The following is a 26,583-nucleotide window of genomic DNA, read 5'->3' as shown; positions in this document are numbered from 1 at the left end:
AGTTGTGCCACAAACTCTTCTCCCCAATTCTATTCAATACCTCCTCATTACTTATGTGATCTACCCATCTACTCTTCAGCATTGTTCTGTAGCACCACATTTCGAAACCTTCTATTCTCGTCCAAACATAGTTACCGTCTATGTTTCACTTCCATACATGGCTACACTCCATGTAAATACTTCGAGAAACGACTTCCTGACACTTAAGTCTATTCTCGATGTTAACAAACTTCTCTTCTATAGAAACGCCTTTCTTCCAATTACCAGTCTACATTTTATATCCTCTCTACTTCGACCATCATGAGTTATTTTGCTCCCCAAATAGCAAAACTCCTTTACTACTTTAGGTGTCTCATTTCCTAATCTAATTCCCTCAGCATCACCCGACTTAATTCGACTACATACCATTATCCTCGTTTTGCTTTTGTTGTTCATCTTATATCCTCCTTTCAAGACACTGTCTCTGACAGAATTACAATGTCATCGGCGAACCTCAAAGTTTTTATTTCTTCTCCATGGATTTTAATACCTACTCCGAATTTTTCTTTTGTTTCCTTAACTTCATACAAAAGGAATTTCATAGGTTTTTTTTTACGGACCGCTTTGATGTTTGTTGGCGGCATGCGGCCCGCGGGTTTGGACACTCGTGCTGTGAGGGTTCCGTTTTTACCAGGTGAGGAACGGAACCCTGAAAGCGTCACGTTGCGTGACGGTGTTTCCGGTTGCAGCAGTGACCCGGGCCCGTGGACGTGGCGCTGCGAGTCCGGGCGGTGCGTGCGCGCGCTGTGGCAGGGCGGCTCGCAGGTGTCCCTGGACACGTGCCAGTGGACTTGCGCCGCCTGGGAGACGCCGCTGTGGCCGCGGCCCACGGGCGCGCTGCGGCTCGCCAACTCGAGCGCCGCGCTGCCCGCCGACCTGGACGTGCGCCTGCGGCTGTCCAACCCGCAGCACGAAGACACGCGGGACCTGCTGGCGGCCGCCACCGAGCGCCTGGCGCGTCACCTGCAGCTGGTCAGGCCCGCCTGGGCCGACAGAGTGGCGTGCGACGCCGCACGCGGCGCTACCGTCGCACGGCTCACCGTCCTAGTCAGGCTGGACGCGGACGGCAGCCGCCCCACGGGCCACCTCACGCTGGACACCGACGAGGGCTACCGCCTCCAGGTGAGCGAAGCACACTAATTCTGAGAGCTGGCTCGCGCCTTTTTAGAGAGCTACCAATTAGAAGTATGTATCAAAAGAAAGCAGGTGTTGACAGATGTGAAAATTACCCAACTATCAGTTTAATAAGTCACAGCTGCAAAATACTAGCGCGAATTCTTTACACACGAATGAAAAAACTGGTAGAAGCCGACCTCGGGGAACATCAGTTTGGATTCCGTAGAAATGTTGGAACACGTGAGGCAATACTGACCCTACGATTTATACAAAATTAAGGCTTTCTTGGCCACTTGTTGACAAACTGCCTATTGGCTTCTGTCTCAGGTTCTTCGGCCGACGTTCATCTAATGATTTTTCTGACGTTTCGCCCGCACAAGTGGCTGGCGAAACGCCTACGATTTATCTTAGAGAATATATTAAGGAAAGGCAAGCCTACGTTTCTAGCATTTGTAGACTTAGAGAAAGCTTTTGCCAATGTTGACTGGAATACTCTTTCAAATTCTGAAGGTGGCAGGGGTAAAATACAGGGAGCGAAAAGCTATTTACAATTTGTACAGAAACCAGATGGCAGTTATGAGTCGAGGGGTATCAAAGGGAAGCAGTGGTTGGGAAGGGAGAGACAGGGTTGTAGCCTCTCCCTGATATTCAATCTGTATATTGAGCAAGCAGTAAAGGAAACAAAAGAAAAATTCGGAGTAGGAATTAAAGTCAATGGAGAAGAAATAAAAACTTTGAGGTTTGCTGATGACATTGTTATTTTGTCAGAGGCAGCAAAGGACCTGGAAGAGCAGTTGAACGGAATGGACAGTGTCTTGAAAAGAGCATATAAGATGTTCATCAACGAAAGCAAAACGAGGATAATGGTGTGTAGTCGAATTAAGGCGGGTGATACAGAGGGAATTAGATTAGGAAATGAGACACTTAAAGTAGTAAAGGAGTTCTGCTATTTGGGGAGCAAAACTGATGATGGACGAAGTAGAGAAGATATAAAATGTAGACTGGCAATGGCAAGGAAAACGTTTCTGAAGAAAAATTTAACATCAAGTATAGATTTAAATGTCAGGAAGTCGTTTCTGAAAGTATTTGTATGGAGTGTAGCCGTGTATGGAAGTGAAACGTGGACGATAAATAGTTTGGACAAGAAGAGAATAGAAGCTTTAGAAATGTGGTGCTACAGAAGAATGTTGAAGATTAGATGGGTATATCACATAACTAATGAGGTGTTGAATAGAACTGGGGAGAAAAGTTTGTGGCACAACTTGACTAAAAGGGATCGGTTGGTGGGACATGTTCTGAGGAAGCAATTTGGTATTGGAGGGCAGTGTGGAGGGTAAAAATCGTAGAGGGAGACAGAGATGAATACACTAAGCACATTCAGTTGGATGTAGGTTGCACTACATACTGGGAGATGAAGCAGCTTGCACAGGATAGAGTAGCATGGAGAGCTGCAGCAAACCAGTCTCAGGAGTGAAGACGACAACAACAACATGCTAGTAGAATAATTCAGCACATCACGATCGCTTTACATTGAGCTGACAAGTCGTAGGAGAACTCCAAATATCATGTTGGACCTACAGGGTGGCGCACGAAATGTTACCATTTTGTTTTTGAATATAAAATTTGTCAATAGAATCTGAAAGGAACATATACTTAGAGGTGGCATGAGTCCCCTCTCATATTTCAATCTTACTCAGAGTAGTTCGATTTTCCTCTCTAATTGCATGCGGTGAAAAGTTGCTATTCCTTCACGCGCGAACTTCCCACGCGTCTCTCGTCACCCGGGTGGTCCAGTGACAAGCAGGTTCTGGTGCACTTGAATGGGTTAAGCCGATGGGTGTGAGGGAGTAGAGTGGATGCTTTCCAGACGCCGACATTGTCATAAGAGCGGGAGCGACACGCCCACAGTGGCTTGATGGAGCGGCTGGGCTAGAGATTCCGTTACTTTGCAGAAACTTAGTGAAAACACTTTCTGGCGGGCTACCAGCGAGGCGTGGTAATGACTTGTGTTCCCAGGCAGTCTTGGTGGGCAAATTCCCGCGTTTTCTGCAAAACTGTAACTGTGATTGGCTTGCTCAGGGGATAGCTTCGTGACGAAGCAAAATCGGCGCAGAAATTGGCGCCAAGAATCTCCATTGGTGGAATAGTAGTGTGTCGGCAATAGAGTGGAATTTTCCGCTGGTTTTAGAGTTGTTGATTGGAACATTTAACCACGGCCACTGTCGTGGGGGTAGGAGATGTTCCGTGTTCGGCTTGTATGGGTGCTCCTGAGGGAGTCAGCTCCCACCCTTCGGTCGGAGTAGTTACAAGACTGAGCTCTCGCTGCTCTGGACAGCCTGCCTTCCGTTGGCTGTCTAATATACTTTAATTGTAACTGTTTGACGAAGTTACTGAAGTTTCGACTTCAACGTAACTTTCCGAGTACAGTTGGCAATTGAGCATTTTGCATACAAGCGGCCTATGTTGTCTGTCTCGAGCAGTTTTGGCTAAAGTTGACTGTATCGGAGTTACTGTGTGACTTTGCTTGTTAAAATCAATCACTGTACCGTCAGTGATTGTGTGGCGAGTCTTCATCTCCCTCAGAGACGCATTTGTATTGCTAGGAAGTCTTTAGTCTGGAACAACCAGACCAGGATAATTTGTTTCGGGCTATACTCGCGACATTATCATCACCACGACGGGACATCGAAGCAACCAGGCATCGCCTCCAGTACGCCAGATCGTGTTCTTGCAGTTAAGAAGACAGCTTGGTAATGTATGTCCACAGCACCGGCAGATTAGGGAATTTTGCTAGGTGATAATCAGAGCTCAGCAGAGCGTGCCTGTTCGTCTTTTCTTTGTTCTGTCTAGGGTGTTCATTGTCTGAGTTCTCACTACTGTAGCAGCAACTTATATTGGGTTGGCTGGGTGTTTCTCTTAAGATTTGAGTTGGAAGGAATTGGCTCCACATACCACTTCGTCATATGGATAACTTCACCTTCACAGCATTTGAGTATCCGATTTGATCAAATTTGATTCAATTTGATGTATTGTAAATGTTTCATGTGTTTTATTATTTTGAGTTTAGTCATAATAAGTCAAATTATTTTGGACAGAACTTTCATTTTGTTAATCGATAGAGCAACCCTTTCATTTCTCACTATGTTAATGAGACTTTCCTTTATTTAATTAATTTCTATCAAATTAAATTATTGCAGGTGCCAAACTCTTTTCTACTCTATTTGCAGGGTCGATTACACTCAGTTCGCGTTTCTTCTTAATTCATGCGCAACAGCAAAAGCCGGAGTTAGAATAGGGGGGGTGGGCTTAGAGCATCATTTATATATGAAGATTCTAGAAGAATTTAGCGTTAAATACACTACTAGCCCCGGTACCTCGCAATACTAAAATGAAGAGCCGTCCAGGGAGATTTGTTATAACTCAGCACATGCTCAATATGTCCATTTCGTTTCCTAACTTCCTTCAAACGAACACTGAAGTTAGTGATTACCCTACGGCACACTTCTTCCGTACTTTCACTGCAAGCTTGAACAAGTCTTCTGAGCTCCATTAAATCATGTGGACGTTTCGGGAAATTTTTTTCCTTTAGGTACCCCCAAAGAAAAGCCACATGGATTGAGGTCTGGACTATTGGGGGGGGGGGGCAATTTTGTCCGTCATTGAAGCGACCTGGAAACCTGAGTGCAATGATCCGCATGTCGAAATGCTCGTGTAAAAACTCCAACACAGTGTTTGCAGTATGGGGCCTTGCTCCATCTTGCATGAACCACTGCGTGTTGAATGGCAAGGCAGTAGCAAGAAGCTGTGGAATGTAGCTATTGCGAAGCATGCTCAAATAACGCTCGCTGTTCCGTTTTTTCAAAGAAAAATGGTCCAATAAGTTCGTGACTGGAAATTGCTGCCCACGCTGTAATCCTCGGAGCATAATGTTGTCGTTCATGAAGCACTTGTGGGTTTTCAGTGGCCCAAAAGCGTACATTTTGTTTGTTAACCACCTCGTCTAAATAAATATGCGCCTCGTCTGAAAACCAAACGTTGTTGAGAGTTTCTTCCCCATCCTCCGCCCACTGAGCAAACAGTAGTCTCTGCTACTTGTGTTCTTCAGTGAGCTTCTGTGCATAGGTCATCTTGTATGGGTACATATGGAGGGCATTTCTAAGAATGCGTTGAATGGAGCGTCGGGATATTCCCATTTGCACTGCTGCCTTTCTACACGATTTCCCGTGACTTCTCTGTACAGTTATTCGTACCGCTTCAATGTTCTCCGGCGAACAAACAGGCTTAGCCCGAGGTGGCTTCGCTTCCAATACTGTTCCTTCCTGTACAAATTTATCGTACAACCTGTGGATGCTTTTCTTGCAAGGGACCCATCGTGTGTTAAACTGCTGTCGAAAACGCCTCAGTCACAACAAGGCTTTTCGTTTCATGAAAAAGTAACACAATTGCCGATCGTTGCTGTGTCGTCAGTCTTCCATTGTCAGCCATTGCTGCTTGCTAGTCCCCTAACGGCAGTATAGTGAATTACACGTCATTTCGTAACTCATTTGTTTCTCCAAGCTCTGCTGGTACTGCTCTAGAGATCCCAGCGGGATATGTAATGTGCGTCGTAAATTGTGAAAGAAACAATTGGTAACACATTTCGTCCGTCACCCTGTACTTTGTCTCGTGTAGTGCAGAATCTCTACGTATCATGGACTCAAATCGCTGGAAGCCCCTGCAGTAATATTGAGCCATACTGCCTCTGCATTCGTCCATAATTGCAGAAGTGATGCCGGGGCAGAATTTTTGTGCACTAACATGACCTCTCGACTATGTCGCATACTTGCTGGGTGAGATTCCTGTCGCGCGAAGCGGGTAACAAAATCGTTCGAATTGTCCACAATTTTCTTCAAACCAATCGCTAACAACTTGTGGTCCGATGATGTGCCGCATTGTCATACATAAAAAAACTCAATCATTGCTAGGGAATATGGTCCATGAATGGTTGCAAATGTCTCAAAATAGCTGAATATAACCATTTCCAGTCAGTGACCGGTTCGGCTGGACCAGAGTAACGTCCATTCCATTTAAAAACCACTCCACACTATTATGGAGCCACCGCCAGCTTGCACAGTGCCTTGTTGAAACATTCGGTCCTTGCCTTCATGGGATCTGCCCCACACTACAAACATACCATCACCTCTTACCACCTGAAATCTGGACTCATCTGACCATGGTGCGGTTTTCCAGTCTTCTAGAGTACAGCCGATATGGTCACAAGTCGAGCACAGGTACTGCAGGCGATGTGGCGCCTTTCGCATAGGCACTCGCTTTGGTTGTCTGCTGTCGTAGTCTATTAATGCCAGATTTCGCCGCACTTCCCTAACGCATACGTTCGTCGAGTGTCCCATGTTGATTTCTGCGGTTCTATCACGCAGTGTTGCTTGTCTGTTAGAACTGACAACTCTACCCAAACGCCGCTGCTCACGGTCGTTAAGTGAAGGCCGTCAGCCACTATATTGACCGTGGTGACAGGTTAATGCCTGAAACTTGGTCTTCTCGGCACATTCTTCACGCTGTGGATCTCGAAATATTGACTTCCCTAATGATTTCCGAAATGCAATATCCCATGCGTCTAACTCCAACTACCATTCAAAGTCCGTTAAATCCCGTCGTGCAGCCATAATCACGTCGGAAACCTTTAGACGTGAATCACCTGAATCCAAGTGATAGCACAGTCGATGCACTGCCCTTTTCCACATTGTGTACGCGATACTACTGTCATCTGTATATGGGCATATAATTATCCCGTGACTTCCGTTACCACATTGTGTAGATAAAGTAAAATTTTACGATGTGATGTATATACAGGATGTCCCTAACTGAAGTCCCAGTTTCAAAACACTGTATAAAGAGAACCATTGCTCAGAATGACGTAAAATTTGAGCAGAGTGTTATCGATGCAGTGGGAAACATCGAACAACAACAAAAATTTAATGAAAATTCGACAAAGCGCCAGAATATGTACACAGACGAGAATGTACTCGGTGTTCCTCAGCTTGCGTCCGAAACTCCAAACGTATTTCCAAGAAGGATCGCTCTCTGCTGATAGCTCTTTCACAAGAATGGTGACTGTGCGAAAGTGCTCTGAAGTTCCAGACACACACAAGGATATGAAAAAGGCATTCGTCCGATAACTAAGGAACTGGAGAAAAAATTACAAAATTCTAAAACATAGGTTCTTCTGAAGTGCCATGTGGCAGAGGGGCGGGGGTGAAACAGTTGATCCGAAGTCTGTCGAAGATGTGGCCACTGCATTTCAGGAGGGGTAGAGTGGTGGTGTGGAAGCATGAAGTGCACGGGAAACTGCCCGAATGTTGGACTTGCCTGCGTGCATGGTGCATAAAATTCTACGAAACATCCTTCGTCGCTATCCATACAAAATGTTCAGGAGTTCCTTTTTGCTATTCTGCCAGCTAGACAAACGTACGCTCTGGAGTTACTTGCTCCCCTAGAAGTGGAAAGTAAATGACCACGGAATATTCTGTGAACAGATGACGCTCATTTCCATCTCAAAGGACATGTCAATAAACAGAATTGCAAAAAATGTGCAACAGAAAAGCAACACACCCATCAACCGGTACTACTTCATGCTGCAAAGCCGACTGTCTGGTGAGGGTTGACGGCGTGGTTTATCATAGGGCCGTATTTTTTTTTTTTTTTCGAGGTGAGTCCTGCTGATTGTTACCTGTACCATTACTGTTAAACGCTATGAGAGTCTTCCGCGTACCAATGTCATTCCAACGCTTAAACAGCGTGGCTGCATGGGTAGGATCATTTTGCCGCATGTTGCAGAGACTGTGAAATGGCTCCTGCAGTAGAATTTCGATTTCGGAAATGCTAGAGAGAGAGAGAGAGAGAGAGAGAGAGAGAGAGAGAGAGAGAGAGAGAGAGAGAGAGAGAGAGAGAGAGATATGGACAGGGGGAGGGGGTAGTACAAGAGGGACTACTAGAAGATTGAAATAATACTTAACTAGTGTTTCAATAAATTTGGTGGTAATGTTGTAGTGACTTGAATGAGTGGATCTAAGTCATGGTACGTAACACACCCTCACATCAGAGGACAACCTCTGGCTGAACTACACCTTTCACAAACTGCAAGTTAATTCTATATTTGGTCGTCGGTGTCCTTGACTCCCCGCATAAATTGAAAAAGACAAAACTGCGCCACACAGGCGTACACTACACGCCTCCAATAACCCACTGACAAGTTCCTGTGTTGTTTGACCCATTGACGACGTGCAGCCCTTGGGTACCGCTGCGAGCAGTGACATTTAGCGAGGTGTCTTACTACGAATGTACACTGCATGCAGTTCACTTAAAAATGTTTGCTTGGAAACTGGTTGAGATGAACCAGAGTTCACGGACATCACGTTTCGTCGGATTTGAAATAGATTGGCACGGGCCAGGCATTTAGGATGTTCCTACGAACACCGATGTTAGTGTATTACGTGACTGAGAGTGGTGTACCGTTACTTGTGGACTCGTTAATTCCCCGTTATTACACCAACAAATCGGGTAACATAATTCAGTGTGGTCCTGGGCACTTCAAAATACGACAGCTTGTTTCTGTCGCGTCTCCACTTCGACCCACTGTAGTGCATCGATTTCGTAGAAGATACTGGCACGTAAATACGTGACTACCAAGACTCAAATGGGTCAGAAGAGCGCCTGCTGAAAATTCTACCGCATCTACCGCACTACAAAGCAATAAATTTGCAGTTGATGATGTAGCCAGTTATGTTGTCCGGTGAACTTACGTAATGCGAAGGATTGTGTTACTTTATCTCTGAACACACACTGCTTGAGAAAAGTGAAGCTTCCGGGTGACATCAGATTCCAAAGTAACTTCAACACATACATAACATTGGCAGGTACGTAAACGATTAGCGCTGCAGTTCTCTGTAACAGTAAAACTGTCAGCAGAGTGCATTAGCTTCAGTCCGGAACTGCGCGGCTGCTGCTGCTACAGTCGCAGGTTCGAATCCTGCCTCAGGCACGGATGTGTGTGGTGTCCTTAGGTTAGTTAGGTTTAAGTAGTTCTAAGTCTAGAGGACTGACGACCTCAGATGTTAAGTCCCATAGTGCTTAGACCCATTTTAGAGTGCTTGTGTGTGGTTCGTGTTTAGTGTCGTTACCAGGCCTGGTAGGGTATAAAAGGATGTGAACTGCGACAGACCTTGATTAATCACTGAAAAGGGCGAAATGATGCCACGTTCTCGTATAAAACGGCGTTATCAACACCTGAGAGAGATTTAAAGGGGTGTCATTGTGGTTGTGGGTGTTCATGAGCCGGCTGGTGGAATGGTTCAGTATCCAGAATTTTGCAGCATGTGGATGCAGCAGTGGCTCGATGTTGGAGCGCTTGGGAACATTAGACAGAATACTCGTCAATGTTCCAGCAGACCACGTTGAGTGAGCATCGAAGAGAGGTTCGCCGTATTTGTGCTTGGTCATCGAATTTTGTTTGTGGCAGTGTCTTTTATGAAATAGATGCACTACAACGGGTCGAAGTGCAGACGAGACAGAGTGGCAGAAGTAATCAGTCGTATTTGGAAGTGCCCAAGACCACAATGAGAATGATGCCTTATTTGTTGGTGTAACAACGGGGAATGACAAACGAGTCTACAGCTAACAATATGCCGCCCCCCCTCCCCCCACCCCCCGACCCAGTCATGTAATATTCCGTTAGAACAATGTTCGTAGGAAGACCTGGAGAAGCGTCACGCCTGGTCTGAGACAATCTCTTCCAAATCCGACGAAACGTGGTGTTAGTCCACCTCAGTTTCCAAGTAAACATTGGTAAGGGAACTGCATGCAATAGACATTCGGGGTCAGATATTTCACAAAATGCCATTGCTCGCAGTGGCACTCAAAAGCGGCACGTCCTCAATGGGTGACACACAGAAACGTGACAGTAGCTGACTGGAAGCGTGTATTGTAGGCCAGCAAGGCGCGATTTTCTCTTTTTCAAATTAGTCAAGTACACAGACGTCAGAAAGTAGCGTTTGACTTGCGGTTTGTGAAAAGTTCAGTTTGGCCAGAGGTTATCTGATGTGCAGGTGTGTCATACTGTCACTTGGACCAACTCATTCAGGTCACTATAACATTAACCACGAAATTTATTTCAACACTAGCAAAGTACCCAGCGTTGCCAGGGTATGTACTTCCTCCAGTCTTCTTGTAGTCCCTCTTGTACTGCTCCACCCCCTACCTCCCCTTCCCCCTCCCCCCAACCCCCCACTTAAAGCCATTTCCTCCTCTTTCCTCCCTCTGTACATCTCCTTCTCTCACCTGTCCATTTCCTCCTCCTCCTCCTCCTCCTCGACATCAGTGACTGCAACATTATCATCCCACACCACTGGTCGAAAACCAGCAGCAGCCGGACTACAGAATTACAGCCCCGTATGTCGGCTGCTGTTAAGGCCGTAACACAAACGGCCGCGTTTGGAGTGCTGCTGTGATGGAGAAATACGTCCTATTCTTCCAATGTGTAAGACATCTACATGGATTCTCTGCAAATCACATTTGAGTGCCTGGCAGAGAGGGTTCATCGAACCACCTTCACAATTATCTACACTCCTGGAAATTGAAATAAGAACACCGTGAATTCATTGTCCCAGGAAGGGGAAACTTTATTGACACATTCCTGGGGTCAGATACATCACATGATCACACTGACAGAACCACAGGCAACAGAGCATGCACAATGACGGCACTAGTACAGTGTATATCCACCTTTCGCAGCAATGCAGGCTGCTATTCTCCCATGGAGACGATCGTAGAGATGCTGGATGTAGTCCTGTGGAACGGCTTGCCATGCCATTTCCACCTGGCGCCTCAGTTGGACCAGCGTTCGTGCTGGACGTGCAGACCGCGTGAGACGACGCTTCATCCAGTCCCAAACATGCTCAATGGGGGACAGATCCGGAGATCTTGCTGGCCAGGGTAGTTGACTTACACCTTCTAGAGCACGTTGGGTGGCACGGGATACATGCGGACGTGCATTGTCCTGTTGGAACAGCAAGTTCCCTTGCCGGTCTAGGAATGGTAGAACGATGGGTTCGATGACGGTTTGGATGTACCGTGCACTATTCAGTGTCCCCTCGACGATCACCAGTGGTGTACGGCCAGTGTAGGAGATCGCTCCCCACACCATGATGCCGGGTGTTGGCCCTGTGTGCCTCGGTCGTATGCAGTCCTGATTGTGGCGCTCACCTGCACGGCGCCAAACACGCATACGACCATCATTGGCACCAAGGCAGAAGCGACTCTCATCGCTGAAGACACGTCTCCATTTGTCCCTCCATTCACGCCTGTCGCGACACCACTGGAGGCGGGCTGCACGATGTTGGGGCGTGAGCGGAAGACGGCCTAACGGTGTGCGGGACCGTAGCCCAGGTTCATGGAGACGGTTGCGAATGGTCCTCGCCGATACCCCAGGAGCAACAGTGTCCCTAATTTGCTGGGAAGTGGCGGTGCGGTCCCCTACGGCACTGCGTAGGATCCTACGGTCTTGGCGTGCATCCGTGCGTCGCTGCGGTCCGGTCCCAGGTGGACGGGCACGTGCACCTTCCGCCGACCACTGGCGACAACATCGATGTACTGTGGAGACCTCACGCCCCACGTGTTGAGCAATTCGGCGGTACGTCCACCCGGCCTCCCGCATGCCCACTATACGCCCTCGGTCAAAGTCCGTCAACTGCACATACGGTTCACGTCCACGCTGTCGCGGCATGTTACCAGTGTTAAAGACTGCGATGGAGCTCCGTATGCCACGGCAAACTGGCTGACACTGACGGCGGCGGTGCACAAATGCTGCGCAGCTAGCGCCATTCGACGGCCAACACCGCGCTTCTTGGTGTGTCCGCTGTGCCGTGCGTGTGATCATTGCTTGTACAGCCCTCTCGCAGTGTCCGGAGCAAGTATGGTGGGTCTGACACACCGGTGTCAATGTGTTCTTTTTTCCATTTCCAGGAGTGTATTATTCCAATCTCGTATAGCGCGCGGAAAGAATGATAACCTATATCTTACAGTACGAGCTCAGATTTCGCTTATTTTATCGTGGTGATCGTTCCTCCCAATGTAGGTCGGTGTCAACAAAATATTTTCGCATTCGGAGGAGAAATTTGGTGATTTTAATTTCGTGAGAAGGTTCCATCGCAACGAAAAACCTTTCATAATGATGTCCAGCCCAAATCCTGTATCATTTCTGTGACACTCTCACACATTTCGCGATAATACAAAACATGCTGCCTTTCTTTGAACTTTTCGATGTACTGTCAGTCCTATCTGGAAAGGATCCCACACCGCGCAGCAGTATTCTAAAAGAGGACGGACAAGCGTAGGGTAGGCACTCTCCTTAGTAAGTTTTTACATTTTCTAAGTGTCCTGCCAATAAAACGCAGTGTTTGGTTAGCCTTCCCCACTACATTTTCTGTGTGTGCCTTCCAGTTTAAGTTGTTCGTAACTGTAATATCTTGGTATTTAGTTGAATTCACAGATTTTAGATTAGACCGATTTATCGTGTAACCGAAGTTTGAGTTCCTTTCAGCACTCATGTGGATGACCTCACACTTTTCGTTATTTAGGGTCAACTGCCACTTTTCGCACCATTCCGATATTTCTTCTAAATCGTTTTGCATTTTGTTTCGATCTTCTGATGACTTTATTAGTCGATAAACGACAGCGTCATCTGCAAACAACCGAAGACGGCTGCTCAGATTGTCTCCCAAATCGTTCATATAGATAAGGAACAGCAAAGGGCCTATAACGCTGCCTTGGGGAACGCCAAAAATCACTCCTGTTTTACTCTGACTTTCCGTCAATTACTACGAACTGTGACCTCTGACAGGAAATCACAAATCCAGTCACATAACTGAGACGAAACATAGCGGAGTTACTCCGGACGTTTTGGGGTGGGGCGGTATTTTAAGTCACTGTTAGTAGCGACGGCGTTAATTATTACGTCACGTACATCCTGCGTCCTCATCTACCGCCTATCATCCACGAGTGTAGTGGTAGCACTTTTCAGCAAGGCAGTGGTCGTCCACACGTGGCACTTGACTACATACACAGTCGTCTCGATGTTGGAGTATTCGTTTGGTCAGTAAGATCGCAAGATCTGTCCTCAGTAGAAGTGTGGGAACAGCTTAGACGTCAACCTTTTCCCGGAACAGTATCCAGGTTATCAAGGACCATTTACATCGGCACTTGTGGGCGAGCTTGCCTCAGAGAACATAAGTTTGACACCGATACCAAACTAATCAGTGCACCCATCCGGGCTAGTAGTAGTGCAACGTCATACTGGTAAGTAGGCGCATACTACAAAGTACAGTAAAACCCCAGTTAACCGAACTCGGGTCAACCGTAACCCAGGTTATCCGAAACGACTCTGAAAATAACAAACTAAAAAAATCTGTACTCCCGAAAGTAATTCAATGAGTGTTTGCTGGGAGAGGTTGAACGCCTGACCTTGAGTCGCTGCCCCACCCACCGATTCACCACTCGGAACAAAGCTAAGCTGCCAACAATAGTACATTCGAGTGGTTGTTTCTTACCGTTACGTGCGTATTTTTGTGCTATGCTACACACTATTAAGTACAATACACCATATATTATTGTACTATTATCGCAAAAAACGTAATTTTATCTTCCATAAAGAACATAAGCGTGGTCCGCAAAGAGATACATGAATTCGTTTGACCTTGAAAACTTCACAAAATAGGAACGATACTTAGTACTGTAGTACGAAATAGATGTTTAGGGCTTGACCGAAAAAATCGTCATCCGAAACACCTCCCCTACCCCTCCCCTCTTTAGTTCGGTTAACTAGTGTTGTATTGCTCTTTGTAAATTTGAATCTGTTTTGCAATCACAGAAATAACATCACATAGCCTCTCACAGTGACTAGTTTGTGATTATATGCACCAGTACCCCCTATTGACCTCTGATGAAAAAACTGAAGATTTTTAGATGTGGTGCAATAGAAATTACGCTGAGGTTAAAGCGATGTTAAACAGATGTCTTCACAGTTCATAAATGTTCACAAACGCGTTAAAGTAACTTTTTAAGAAGTCTACAAGAACACCTCCCCAGAAGGTCGTAGTACCCGAACATCTTTTTTAACAATCAAGCACTGGCCCGTCAGCCCGTGAAGTTTAGTTTGCTACTCTCCTTCTGGGTGCTTAGCTCTTTTCGGCAGTGTATTTGAACCATCAGAAATTAATAAACTGACAACTTTTGTAAGATGAGTATTTCGTCCATAAGGGACGGCATTATGAGGGCTCCAACTCTTGGTCAGTACAAATACAAGGGGCGTTTGAGAAGTCCGTGCAAAGTCAGAGATGGCACCACCGGCGCGTATCGAGGTCTTGTTTAGTTAATAGCATCTTTGTAAAGAACCCACACAGTTTCAGCCATATAGGTCTATTTCTTTGTGTTTGGCATTCGTATGAACCAAGAAATTCGAATGACTGTCAAGAGATGGAGGTAAAAGAATTTCGTGCGGTGATTAAACATTACTTTATGAAAGCCAAAACTCCCCATGAGACTAAAAGTAGCTTGATAAACCTTAAAGTGACTGCACCTTCGATTAGAACAGTTTACAAGTGGTTTCAAAATTTTCGGATTGGCCATATGGGCACAAGTGATGCTGAACGTTCTGGACGCCCTGTGGAGGTTACGACTCCAGAAATCATTGGTAAGGTGCGCGAGTTTACTAGTGCTGTGGGCATCTCGAATGAACGGGTACATAATATTTTACATAAACATTTGGATAAGAGAAAGTTATCCGCAAAATGGGATCCGCGATCGCTCACGCTTGATCAAAAACGGAATCGTGTGAAGTGTTGCAAGGATGGTTTGCAGCTGTTCAGGAAGAATCCGCAGGACTTTAAGCGTCGTTTCGTCACTGTGGATGAAACATGGATACATTACTATACTCCTGAGACCAAAGAACAATCCAAACAATGGGTTACCAAGGGAGAATATGCACCAAAAAAGGCGAAGACCATTCCTTCGACCGGAAAGGTCATGGCAACTGTCTTTGGGAATTCGCAAGGGCTAACCCTCAGACTATCTGGAAAAGGGTAAAACTATTACAGGTGCATATTAATCATCGTTATTGGACCGTTTGAAAGCCGAGCTGCAAGAAAAACGTCGGCGATTGGGCAGCTAAAATCTCCTTCTCCTCCTCCATCACGACAATGCATCAGCACACACCTCAGCAGATGTGCTCGCAAAAATAATGGAAATAGGATTCCACCTCGTTTCACATCCCCCTACCCCCCTCCCCCCTTATTCTCCAGACTTGGTTCCCTCGGACAATTTGTTCCCCAATTTGAAGAGATGGCTGGCAGGACAAAGATTTTATTCAAACGACAAAGTGATTGCAGCAATTAATAGCTATTTTGCAGACTTCGACAATTTCTATTATTTAGAAGGGATCAACAAATTAGAACAGCGTTGTGTATAAGTCTAAAAGGTGACTGTCGAAAAATAGAAAAGGTTTACCCGAAACACGTAAATACACTCCTGGAAATTGAAATAAGAACACCGTGAATTCATTGTCCCAGGAAGGGGAAACTTTATTGACACATTCCTGGGGTCAGATACATCACATGATCACACTGACAGAACCACAGGCACATAGACACAGGCAACAGAGCATGCACTAGTACAGTGTATATCCACCTTTCGCAGCAATGCAGGCTGCTATTCTCCCATGGAGACGATCGTAGAGATGCTGGATGTAGTCCTGTGGAACGGCTTGCCATGCCATTTCCACCTGGCGCCTCCGTTGGACCAGCGTTCGTGCTGGACGTGCAGACCGCGTGAGACGACGCTTCATCCAGTCCCAAACATGCTCAATGGGGGACAGATCCGGAGATCTTGCTGGCCAGGGTAGTTGACTTACACCTTCTAGAGCACGTTGGGTGGCACGGGATACATGCGGACGTGCATTGTCCTGTTGGAACAGCAAGTACCCTTACCGGTCTAGGAATGGTAGAACGATGGGCTCGATGACGGTTTGGATGTACCGTGCACTATTCAGTGTCCCCTCGACGATCACCAGTGGTGTACGGTCAGTGTAGGAGATCGCTCCCCACACCATGATGCCGGGTGTTGACCCTGTGTGCCTCGGTTGTATGCAGTCCTGATTGTGGCGCTCACCTGCACGGCGCCAAACACGCATACGACAATCATTGGCACCAAGGCAGAAGCGACTCTCATCGCTGAAGACGACACGTCTCCATTCGTCCCTCCATTCACGCCTGTCGCGACACCACTGGAGGCGGGCTGCACGATGTTGGGGCGTGAGCAGAAGACGGCCTAACGGTGTGCGGGACCGTAGCCCAGGTTCATGGAGACGGTTGCGAATGGTCCTCGCCGATACCCCAGGAGCAACAGTGTCCCTAATTTGCTGGGAAGTGGCGGTGCGGTCCCCTACGGCACTGCGTAGGATCCTACGGTCTTGGCGTGCATCCGTGCGTCGCTGCGGTCCGGTCCCAGGTGGACGGGCACGTGCACCTTCCGCCGACCACTGGCGACAACATCGATGTACTGTGGAGACCTCACGCCCCACGTGTTGAGCAATTCGGCGGTACGTCCACCCGGCCTCCCGCATGCCCACTATACGCCCTCGGTCAAAGTCCGTCAACTGCACATACGGTTCACGTCCACGCTGTCGCGGCATGTTACCAGTGTTAAAGACTGCGATGGAGCTCCGTATGCCACGGCAAACTGGCTGACACTGACGGCGGCGGTGCACAAATGCTGCGCAGCTAGCGCCATTCGACGGCCAACACCGCGGTTCCTGGTGTGTCCGCTGTGCCGTGCGTGTGATCATTGCTTGTACAGCCCTCTCGCAGTGTCCGGAGCAAGTATGGTGGGTCTGACACACCGGTGTCAATGTATTCTTTTTTCCATTTCCAGGAGTGTAGTTTTTATTTTGGCATGGACTTTTCAAACACGCCTCGTATAAGTTCCTGCGCCAGTCACTTGTTTATTTTGCCACTACGCCTTTCGATGGTTCACATCTTCAATTGGAGATATGTTTATTTGTATGGCTGGTGTTGATGAGTACAGATGTTTTTTCACAGCCGCAGATCAACGGCAGTGTAGGTTATTTTGCGTCTTTTGAGGGACGGTAGAGTTGTCTGCGTACCGTTGCCTGATATATGTCCACTCCACTGCGCACACTGCATGTAAATGTGAAGTGCAATGCGGAGGACATAAATCGGGCAACAGTATGCATACAACTCCACCGCTCCTCAAAAGACGCAAAAAAACGTACACTGACCTTTGTCTGTGACTGTGAAATGGTCTGTACTCCTCACAAACACCAGCCATGTAAATAAACAATTCTCCACTTGAAGAATGAGATTTTCACTCTGCAGCGGAGTGTGCGCTGATGTGAAACTTCCTGGCAGATTAAAACTGTGTGCCGGACCGAGACTTGAACTCGGAACATTTGCCTTTCGCGGGCAAGTGCTCTACCAAGTGAGCTACCCAAGCACGACTCACGCCCCGTCCTCACAGCTTTACTACTTCTTGGGTAGCTCACTTGGAAGACCACTTGCCCGCCAAAGACAAAGGTCCCGAGCTCGAGTCTCGGTCTGGCACAGTTTTAATCTGCCAGGAAGTTTAACTCTCCACTTGGTGGTGTGAGCCGTCAAAACGCGTAGTGGCAAAACAAACAAGTGACTGACGCAGAAACAGTTTTATTTGTATCTTTTTAAGAGTTACACTGACTGAAATTGCACCGTAAGTGGCAAAAGACAGACTGATTCAGTGAATGGAATGTTTAGTATTCAATAAATGCAGTGACAGTGTAGGAATTTTAGGTACGACGTGGAAAACTGCTCTCCGAAGAACTGAGCAGCGTGATTCGCTGAATGACGGGTGCAATTCGGGCTGAACAGCGCAGTCGGCAGACTGGGAATGTCAGCGGAGCGCCCGTGTCGCCGCCTCTGCCGGTGCCTGCTGAGCGGCTTAAATGTCGCCGCGGAGAGCCCTTGCCGCTCCCTAAAGGATTAATTTAGCGCCCCTGAAAGGCGACGGCTCACGCAAAAGGCTCGCCCACAGTCCTCTGCGGCCCGATAGGGACGGCAGCGGTTCCGTAACAGGTGTCTGCGCCATCTGCCGCCGAGCGAAGCCCGTCACTTTCAGCTCGTTAGCTGCTCTTTGAATGGGACGGACTCGCCCGGAATATTATGGGCATTCTGGTGACGCGGGGCTGTTCGTTGTGGGCTGGAGTGGCTGTAGTCTTTCGCCCTCCCACCCCCCCACCCCAACCCACCCTACCTGCAATTCCCATGACAGGTATAGAAGCGTTACTCGTAAATTAAATGGAGGTGGCATCATTTCATCCGTGATGATTTTCACTGCGGCTGCTTCCAGAAATACGAGGGTCACTCCAAAAGAAATACACACTATTTTTGTGAAAATAGTTTTCATTCTGCATATGTGAAAGTTTTACAGTGTGTAGATACATCCTTCCCGCTTGTTTTCAAACGTAGTTCAACCTGTTCCCGTGAGTGGCGCCGTCGCAGCATGTTTTCAAGATGGCTGCTACACTTGACGTTCGTCACAAGCAACGTGCTGTCATAGAATTCCTGTGCTGTGAAAACAAGACAGTGGGAAACATCCACAAGAGGTTGAAAAAGGTATATGGAGATGCTGCTGTCGATTGCAGTACAGTTAGTCGGTAGGCAAGCAGGTTATGTGATGAAAGCAGGCACAGCAATATTGAGGATTGTCCTCGCAGCGGCAGACCTCGTACTGCTGACAGTTAACGAATTGGTGACTGCTGACAGACGCATCACAGTGAACGAATTGTCACGATACGTTGGGATAGGGGAAGGAAGTGTTTGCAGAATACTGAAAGTATTGGTGCTAAAAAAAGGTTTGTGCCAGGTGGGTTCCCAAGATGTTGATAGTGGCTCATAAAGAAACAAGAAAAACGGTATGCAGAGAACTTTTGGAACAGTACGAGAATGGTGGAGATGAATTTCTTGAAAGAATTGACAGGTGATGAAACAAGGCTCCATTTTTCACCAGAGACGAAGAGGCAATCAATGGAGTGGCATCATGCAAATTCACACAAGAAAAAATATTCAAAACCACGCCTTCTGCTGGAAAAGTTATGGCTGCGATGTTTCCAAGATTCCGAAGGACTCTTGCTTGTAGACAGCATGCCAAGTGAAACCACCATAAATGCTGATACATGTGACGACACTGAAGAAACTTCAAGCTCGACTGAGTCGTGTTCGACAACATCGGCAAAAGCAGGATGTTTTGCTGTTGCACGGCCACATATGTCAAAAAACCATGGCAGTGTTCACAAAACTCGGATGGACAACACTGAAACACTCGCCTTACAGTCCTGACCTGGCTCCATGTGACTATCATCTCTTTGGGAAGCTGAAAAACTCGCTTCGTGGAACAAGGTTTGAAGATGACTCCCTTGTGCACGCTGCCAAACAGTGGCTCCAACAGGTTGGTCCAGAATTTTACCGTGCGGGTATACAGGCGCTGGTTCCAAGATGGCGTAAGGCAGTTGAGAGGGATGGAAATTGTGGAGAAATGAAAACACTGTTCCTAAAGGATGTATATACACATTGTAAAACTTTCAAACGTGTAGAATAAAAGATGGATTTTAAATAAAATAGTGTACATGTCTTTTGGAGTGACCCTCGTAACACTGAACAAGAAAGCTCCAACCAGCCAGACGTTTTTGAATTATTTACAATTTCAGCATAACTAGTAAAATGGTCCAGTGATGAAGTACTTGTACACATAAAATAACTTGATACGCTTTTTTGGGGGGATGGGGGGGATGGGGATTATGTGCCGTTGCCGTCCTCCTACCTTCTGCATCTACATCCTCAGCAAGCCACCGTATGGTACGTGGCGGGCGGAACTCCGTACTACTGCGTTATTTCCTTTCCTGTTCCATTCGCAAATAGATCGAGGGAGAAACGACTGGCTGTCTGCCTCTATACGAGCACTAATTTCTCATATTTACCTTCGCGGCCCTTACGTGAAATGTACGTTGGCGGTAGAAAAATATTTCTGCAATCAGCATCAAATGCCGGTTTCCTAAATTTTCTTAGTGGTGTTCCTCGAAAAGAACTTCTCCTTCCCTTCAGTTACTCCCATTTGAGTTTCCAAAGCATCTTCCTAATAACTGCGTGTTGTTCGGGCCTATCGGCAACGAATTTAGCAGCTCGCTTCCGAATTGCTTAAGTGTCTTCCTTTGCCCAAATTCGACCTGGTGCGGATTCCAAACACTCCAACAGTACTCAACAGTGAGTCGCACTAGTCCTTTATGCAGTCTCCTTTACGCATGAACCACACCTTCCCAAAATTCATCCAATAAACAAGTCACCCATTTACCTTCCCTATTAAAATCCTTACATGCTTATTCATGTTGTTTCGCAACGTCGTGTCTGGCTATTTGTGTCAAGCAACAAACGCTATACTCGAACATATCGGTTTGTTTTTCCGCACGAACTTTTTTGTGACAACTGGCGCTAGCTGTCATTCATCACACATACTACAAACAGCATATTGCTGCTTACGCTTCCGCCAGATCATTTATGAACACAGCGGTCGTCTCAAACTTCCCTGGGACACTCATGACGATACCCTTATATCTAAGGAACAGTCGCCGTCGAGGAGTCGTAATGGGTTCTGTTACTAAAGTTTCAGAGCTATTCATGTACCTGGGTAACACTCGGCAGTGTGACACTTGTCACACTTTCTTCTGACTTACCTGCCAGTTATAGGAGGAACCACACCTTAACGTGGCCCAGAGCCACAATGCAACTTCGCATTTTTCACACGTTCAAAAACTGTCATTGGTGAAAAGAGTGACAAGTGAAGGGTGAAAATCCAAGGATTAGGCTGGGATCTAACCCTTAACCCTAAGACTTGTAGTCAGCCACTTAAAAAATTTTTTTTACAATTAGCAATCAAAGCTTTATTTACAAATTCAGTAAAAAATACCTTTCAGTATGACCAGTTAGATTTGGTATAATGCAGAAACAAGAATGACATACAATTATTTTTGCGCAGTACTAAAATTAGTTATATTGTTTGTCCAGTCTGCCAGAAACTGCAACAACTGCTTGCACCATTCCCCCCTCCTCCTCCTCAGCATCATAGATCTATCAGAACTCAGGATATTTCAACTTGCGGCCTTCTGAGACAATGAATTCATGCGCAAGATGAACACTTGGTGCGATAACCAAACTAACTCAAAGAACAACTTCGGACAGATTTGTCAACAAACTCCTTGTTTGCGGCTTCGGAAGCTCTTTCCTTTGGACTACAGAAGGTGCATATCTTCAGTTTATTAACTATTAACGATACCATTAAGCAACTGAGACACCTACTTCAACTATCATATTACAATAAAGCCATGTACACAAGAATCCTACATACAAAATCTCATCATGCTTCAATAATTTAATCTGATACAGATTATGTATACTCAAATAGTCAGCTTAGTCAAAAAGAAAAATTAATTATGCTGGAGAAAATAAATTCTGTAATAGGCGTTACAACTAGTTTAAAAAATTGATGTATAGCTTTCATCACTTCGAAGGGGAGGGTCTGATATGTGGATCACAGATTTTGATCAAGCTTTGCAAGGACGGTCTACCTTGAAAATAAAAACGCCTGTTTCGGTTTTTTTTTTTTGCTAGGCTCTCCACAGAATATGGAAAAATGGAGGTCAAAGATGAAGGAAATCGTATTTCCTATGCTGCACATCGAAAAATCACCTAAAAACATTTTTAGTTAACATAATATGGGATCGAAAGTTAATAGTGCTAGAGTTAAGATGTCTGCGTTTTCGTGCTATAGCTTGGTCATACGTCATTTTCTTGTCTAGCAGGTAGAGGGCGGCGGTCGAGCGGTGAAGGCAATAGACTACCACACTATTCGCCCTTTTTTATTCTTGGCCGTGACTATTTCAATCGATACTTTTTTCGGTGTATCTGATGATATCCTGATACTGAAATACCTGTTTCCCTAGTTTGAACTAAAACATTGGGAGATCTGATTAATAATCACCTATAAATAGTATGATTTTCATCCTGGTACATAGTAAAAAACACTCCGTAATCCTAACTGGTCGTCTGTTCGTGCGCTTTCTCGCAATCTGTGTGGTGAAACTTATCATAGAAACAACAGAAGCTTAAGTAACACACGACCAAATCTAGCCGCATTAACATGTTGTCCGGGACAGTTCATGGAAAACCTACCTGATCACGGTGCTAAACAAGAATCGTATCAGATATCAATTTGGACACGTACTAAGTGTATTAAAGCATGTCTTGAAAGACAGGCATAGACAGCTAATTATGAATCAACGCATGAACTTAGATAGCATCCACCCTATCTTGTAATTGTCTGCTCTTCTGTGACGTCTATTTTAAAGACTTGTCGGAGAAAGTGAGGGTCACATGATTGACAGGCAGAGGTACAGTTCGGTGTTATCACTTTAACGATGCAGGTTGGCTTGAGCATAATTATCTACGGAAATCCGATCATAGCCTGTCATGTATCACGATGAAAATAACTGTCAAAAGGCAAAGATGTTCCCGTTATCAGAATGTTATCACATACACCGAAGAAAATCGATTGAAAACAAGGCTCGACCAAAAACCGAACACGGATCATCTGTTCGGTAGTGTAAAGCTTCGACCGATCGACCACATACATTCCTCTATTAGACTCCTAGCTACACCATGAAATAACCAAAACGTTAATAACTCGAACATTACTAACTTTTAACCCGTTTATTATACAGGGTGTTACAAAAAGGTACGGCCAGATTTTCAGGAAACATTCCTCACTCACAAAGAAAGAAAATGTTATCCGGACATGTGTCCGGAAACGCTTAATTTCCATGTTAGAGCTCATTTTAGTTTCGTCAGTATGTACTGTACTTCCTCGATTCACCGCCAGTTGGCCCAATTGAAGGAAAGTAATGTTGACTTCGGTGCTTGCGTTGACATGACTCATTGCTCTACAGTACTAGCATCAAGCACATTAGTACGTAGCATCAACAGGTTAGTGTTCATCACGAATGTGGTTTTGCAGTCGGTGCAATGTTTACAAATGCGGAGTTGGCAGATGCCCATTTGATGTATGGATTAGCACGGGACAATAGCCGTGGCGCGGTACGTTTGTATCGAGACAGATTTCCAGAACGAAGGTGTCCCGACAGGAAGACGTTCGAAGCAATTGATCGGCGTCTTAGGGAGCACGGAACATTCCAGCCTATGACTCGCGACTGAGGAAGACCTCGAACGACGAGGACACCTGCAATGGACGAGGCAATTCTTCGTGCAGTTGATGATAACCCTAATGTCAGTGTCAAAGAAGTTGCTGCTGTACAAGGTAACGTTGACCACTTCACTGTATGGAGAGTGCTACGGGAGAACCAGTTGTTTCCGTACCATGTACAGCGTGTTCAGGCACTATCAGCAGCTGATTGGCCTCCACGGGTACACTTCTGCGAATGGTTCATCCAACAATGTGTCAATCCTCATTTCAGTGCAAATGTTCTCTTTACGGATGAGGCTTCATTTCAACGTGATCAAATTGTAAATTTTCACAATCAACATGTGTGGGCTGACGAGAATCCGCACGCAATTGTGCAATCACGTCATCAACACAGATTTTCTGTGAACGTTTGGGCAGGCATTGTTGGTGATGTCTTGATTGGGCCCCATGTTCTTCCACCTACGCTCAATGGAGCACGTTATCATGATTTCATACGGGATACTCTACCTGTGCTGCTAGAACATGTGCCTTTACAAGTGCGACACATGTGGTTCATGCACGATGGAGCTCCTGCACACTTCAGTCGAAGTGTTCGTACGGTTCTCAACAACAGATTCGGTGACCGATGAATTGGTAGAGGGGGACCATTTCCATGGCCTCCACGCTCTCCTGACCTCAACCCTCTCGACTTCCATTTATGGGGCCATTTGAAAGCTCTTGTCTACGCAACCCCGGTACCAAATGTAGAGACTCTTCGTGCTCGTATTGTGGACGGCTGTGATACAATGCGCCATTCTCCAGGGCTGCATCAGGGATTCCATGCGACGGAGGGTGGATGCATGTATCCTCGCTGACTGAGGACATTTTGAACATTTTCTGTAACAAAGTGTTTGAAGTCACGCTGGTACGTTCTGTTGCTGTGTGTTTCCATTCCATGATTAATGTGATTTGAAGAGAAGTAATAAAATGAGCTCTAACATGGAAAGTAAGCGTTTCCGGGCACATGTCCACATAACATATTTTCTTTCTTTGTGTGTGAGGAATGTTTCCCGAAAGTTTGGCCGTACCTTTTTGTAACACCCTGTATTAATAAAAATGTTTTTTACACGATCCTTCTATAAATAAAATAAAATAAGATTTTCCATTGTCTTTGACCTCAATGTTTCCAAAAACTGAGGAATGTCCGGCAAAACGCCGAAACATGTTTTCAGTATCGCCCTTGCAAAACTTGATAAAAATCTGTTACCCCACATGACACACACTCCTCTTGTTAGACATGTGAACCTGTGTAGAATAGCGCGCGATACGTGAAAAGCTGGCTTACGTTTGAACCGCCTTGCACGTCCCCCTTTATTGAGGACCAGCATTCAATGATATACAATCCGCCTCCGGACGCCTTTCCGCGAATAGCGATGATGGGCGATAAATTCTCTCTCCCAGACTGCAACGTTGCCATACTTCAGTGGCGAGGCGGTTTTGTTCAGTGTTGTCCGCAGTAACCCTCCCTGCCTTATATTTATTTGCGCAGAGGAGCTTTCCGACGAAACACAAACTATAGGACGCACCATAAGTGTAAAAGGATTCCATCGCCATTAGGGTTTCTAGGTCCAAAAATAAAGCCGGACTCAACGTTATGTTTAGCCAGACGGTTTGCCTTAAATGCTGGACTACCTATTTGTAATAGAAATGGTCGCTTCGGGATTTTCAGTCGTTTACTAATAATACGTCAGTATTTTGGGAGACAACTGTGCTTAAACTAAAATGTAATAATAATAGCGTCATATTTTGGAATTTATGGTAGCAGCTAAGTGTTCAGTCTTCTTCCTCCTCAGACAATTCTGCCAAAATAAAAAGTTCATTAAGCAAAATAATTAAGTTTCTGAGAAGCGAAAACTAAACATTCAGTAACACTGATCACCTCAGTTACATTTATAAAGACCAATAATCTCAGTTGAACCCACGTTATCAAGAATAGTTTTTTGTGGAAATCATTTAGTCACTCTTGACACGGTAATTTTAAGTTACACGACATCATCATCTTGTGATTATGTCGGTTTGCAGATTATTGCGTTTCTTTGTCCATTTTGCGTTTATGAAAGAGAACACGCTTTGAATGTTGGCATTATGGCCTGGAATAGCAAACTAATATTCTGCCAGTTTTAGTAATTCCGTATAAATTCCATTGTGCTATGATTCGAAATAAACATGTCCCCTTTCATGTGCCAAAATAATTTTTAAGGCAGTCATTTTTTGTTGCATGAAACATTGATACTGATCAAAGAATTTAGTCATCCTATTTTTTTGTACATAAAATATCTATACAAGAGGTTGAAAATACTGCTACAGTTGTGAGGTACTTTTATTTGTTCTAAATAAGAGCTTAAAACTGTAGCGGTATTTTCAACCTCTGGTATAATGCTCAACTGCGGATGTTCCTCCGACACGATTGTTCGTAGAATATCCATAGTAACTGGTGCTTATTCAGCTGTCATCCTCCACTGCAAGTGCTTCAATTGAGGGTGAAATTCATAATCAGGATTTTAAGAAATCCTTGCCAGAGATGTATATGTTTCACATGTTTGCTTTAAATTCTGCCACCAGACTGACGTCACCTCAAAATTTTGAGAACTTTGACTGCATATTTACGCCATTAGCTTGGAACGTGCCTTAGTTGCATGTTCTCTGTTTAATCGCTAAAAGCCTAACAAAAACTGGCAGGCCGACTTGTTCACGGTAAATTTTACCGGATGCGAACACAAAGAAGCCGGACACCTGGCAAACCTAATCACCTTGACATCCTGGCTGCGGTCCTCCAGCTTCGGACAGCTTCTTGTTGTGTCCCTTCATCCGATTGTAGCAGGGTCGTTTGTCAGCGCATTTTACCGCTGTGGCATGCCGATTGGGCTACACTTACTGAAAACAAGCTTCGGGCCTTGAAACCTCTTTCCACGGCTTGGACGACCTCTTCACGCCTTTCTCGGCGGGAGGAGGTCGTTTTGGCCCGGTTACGGATTGGACACTGCCGGTTCAGCTACCGCCATCTGCTGACGGCTGCGCCGGCGCCGTTTTGCCCATGTGGTCAATTGC

General features: G+C 45.8%; 1 protein-coding gene across 1 annotated transcript in view; it reads left to right on the top strand.

The window, feature by feature from the left end:
- The first annotated feature begins 621 nt into the window (after positions 1-621).
- Positions 622-26,583, top strand: part of LOC124798943 (probable beta-hexosaminidase fdl) — a 134,229-nt gene continuing 108,267 nt past the window's right edge. The window contains exon 1 of the mRNA XM_047262477.1: positions 622-1,161. Coding sequence (XP_047118433.1) covers positions 622-1,161 — 540 coding nt within the window. The remainder of the gene's footprint in view (positions 1,162-26,583) is intronic.

Source organism: Schistocerca piceifrons, chromosome 5 (assembly GCF_021461385.2).
Source record: "Schistocerca piceifrons isolate TAMUIC-IGC-003096 chromosome 5, iqSchPice1.1, whole genome shotgun sequence".
Classification (NCBI taxonomy): Eukaryota; Metazoa; Arthropoda; class Insecta; order Orthoptera; family Acrididae; genus Schistocerca; species Schistocerca piceifrons.
The sequence above is the reverse complement of the archived record's forward strand: the minus strand, read 5'-3'. Positions and strand labels throughout refer to the sequence as shown.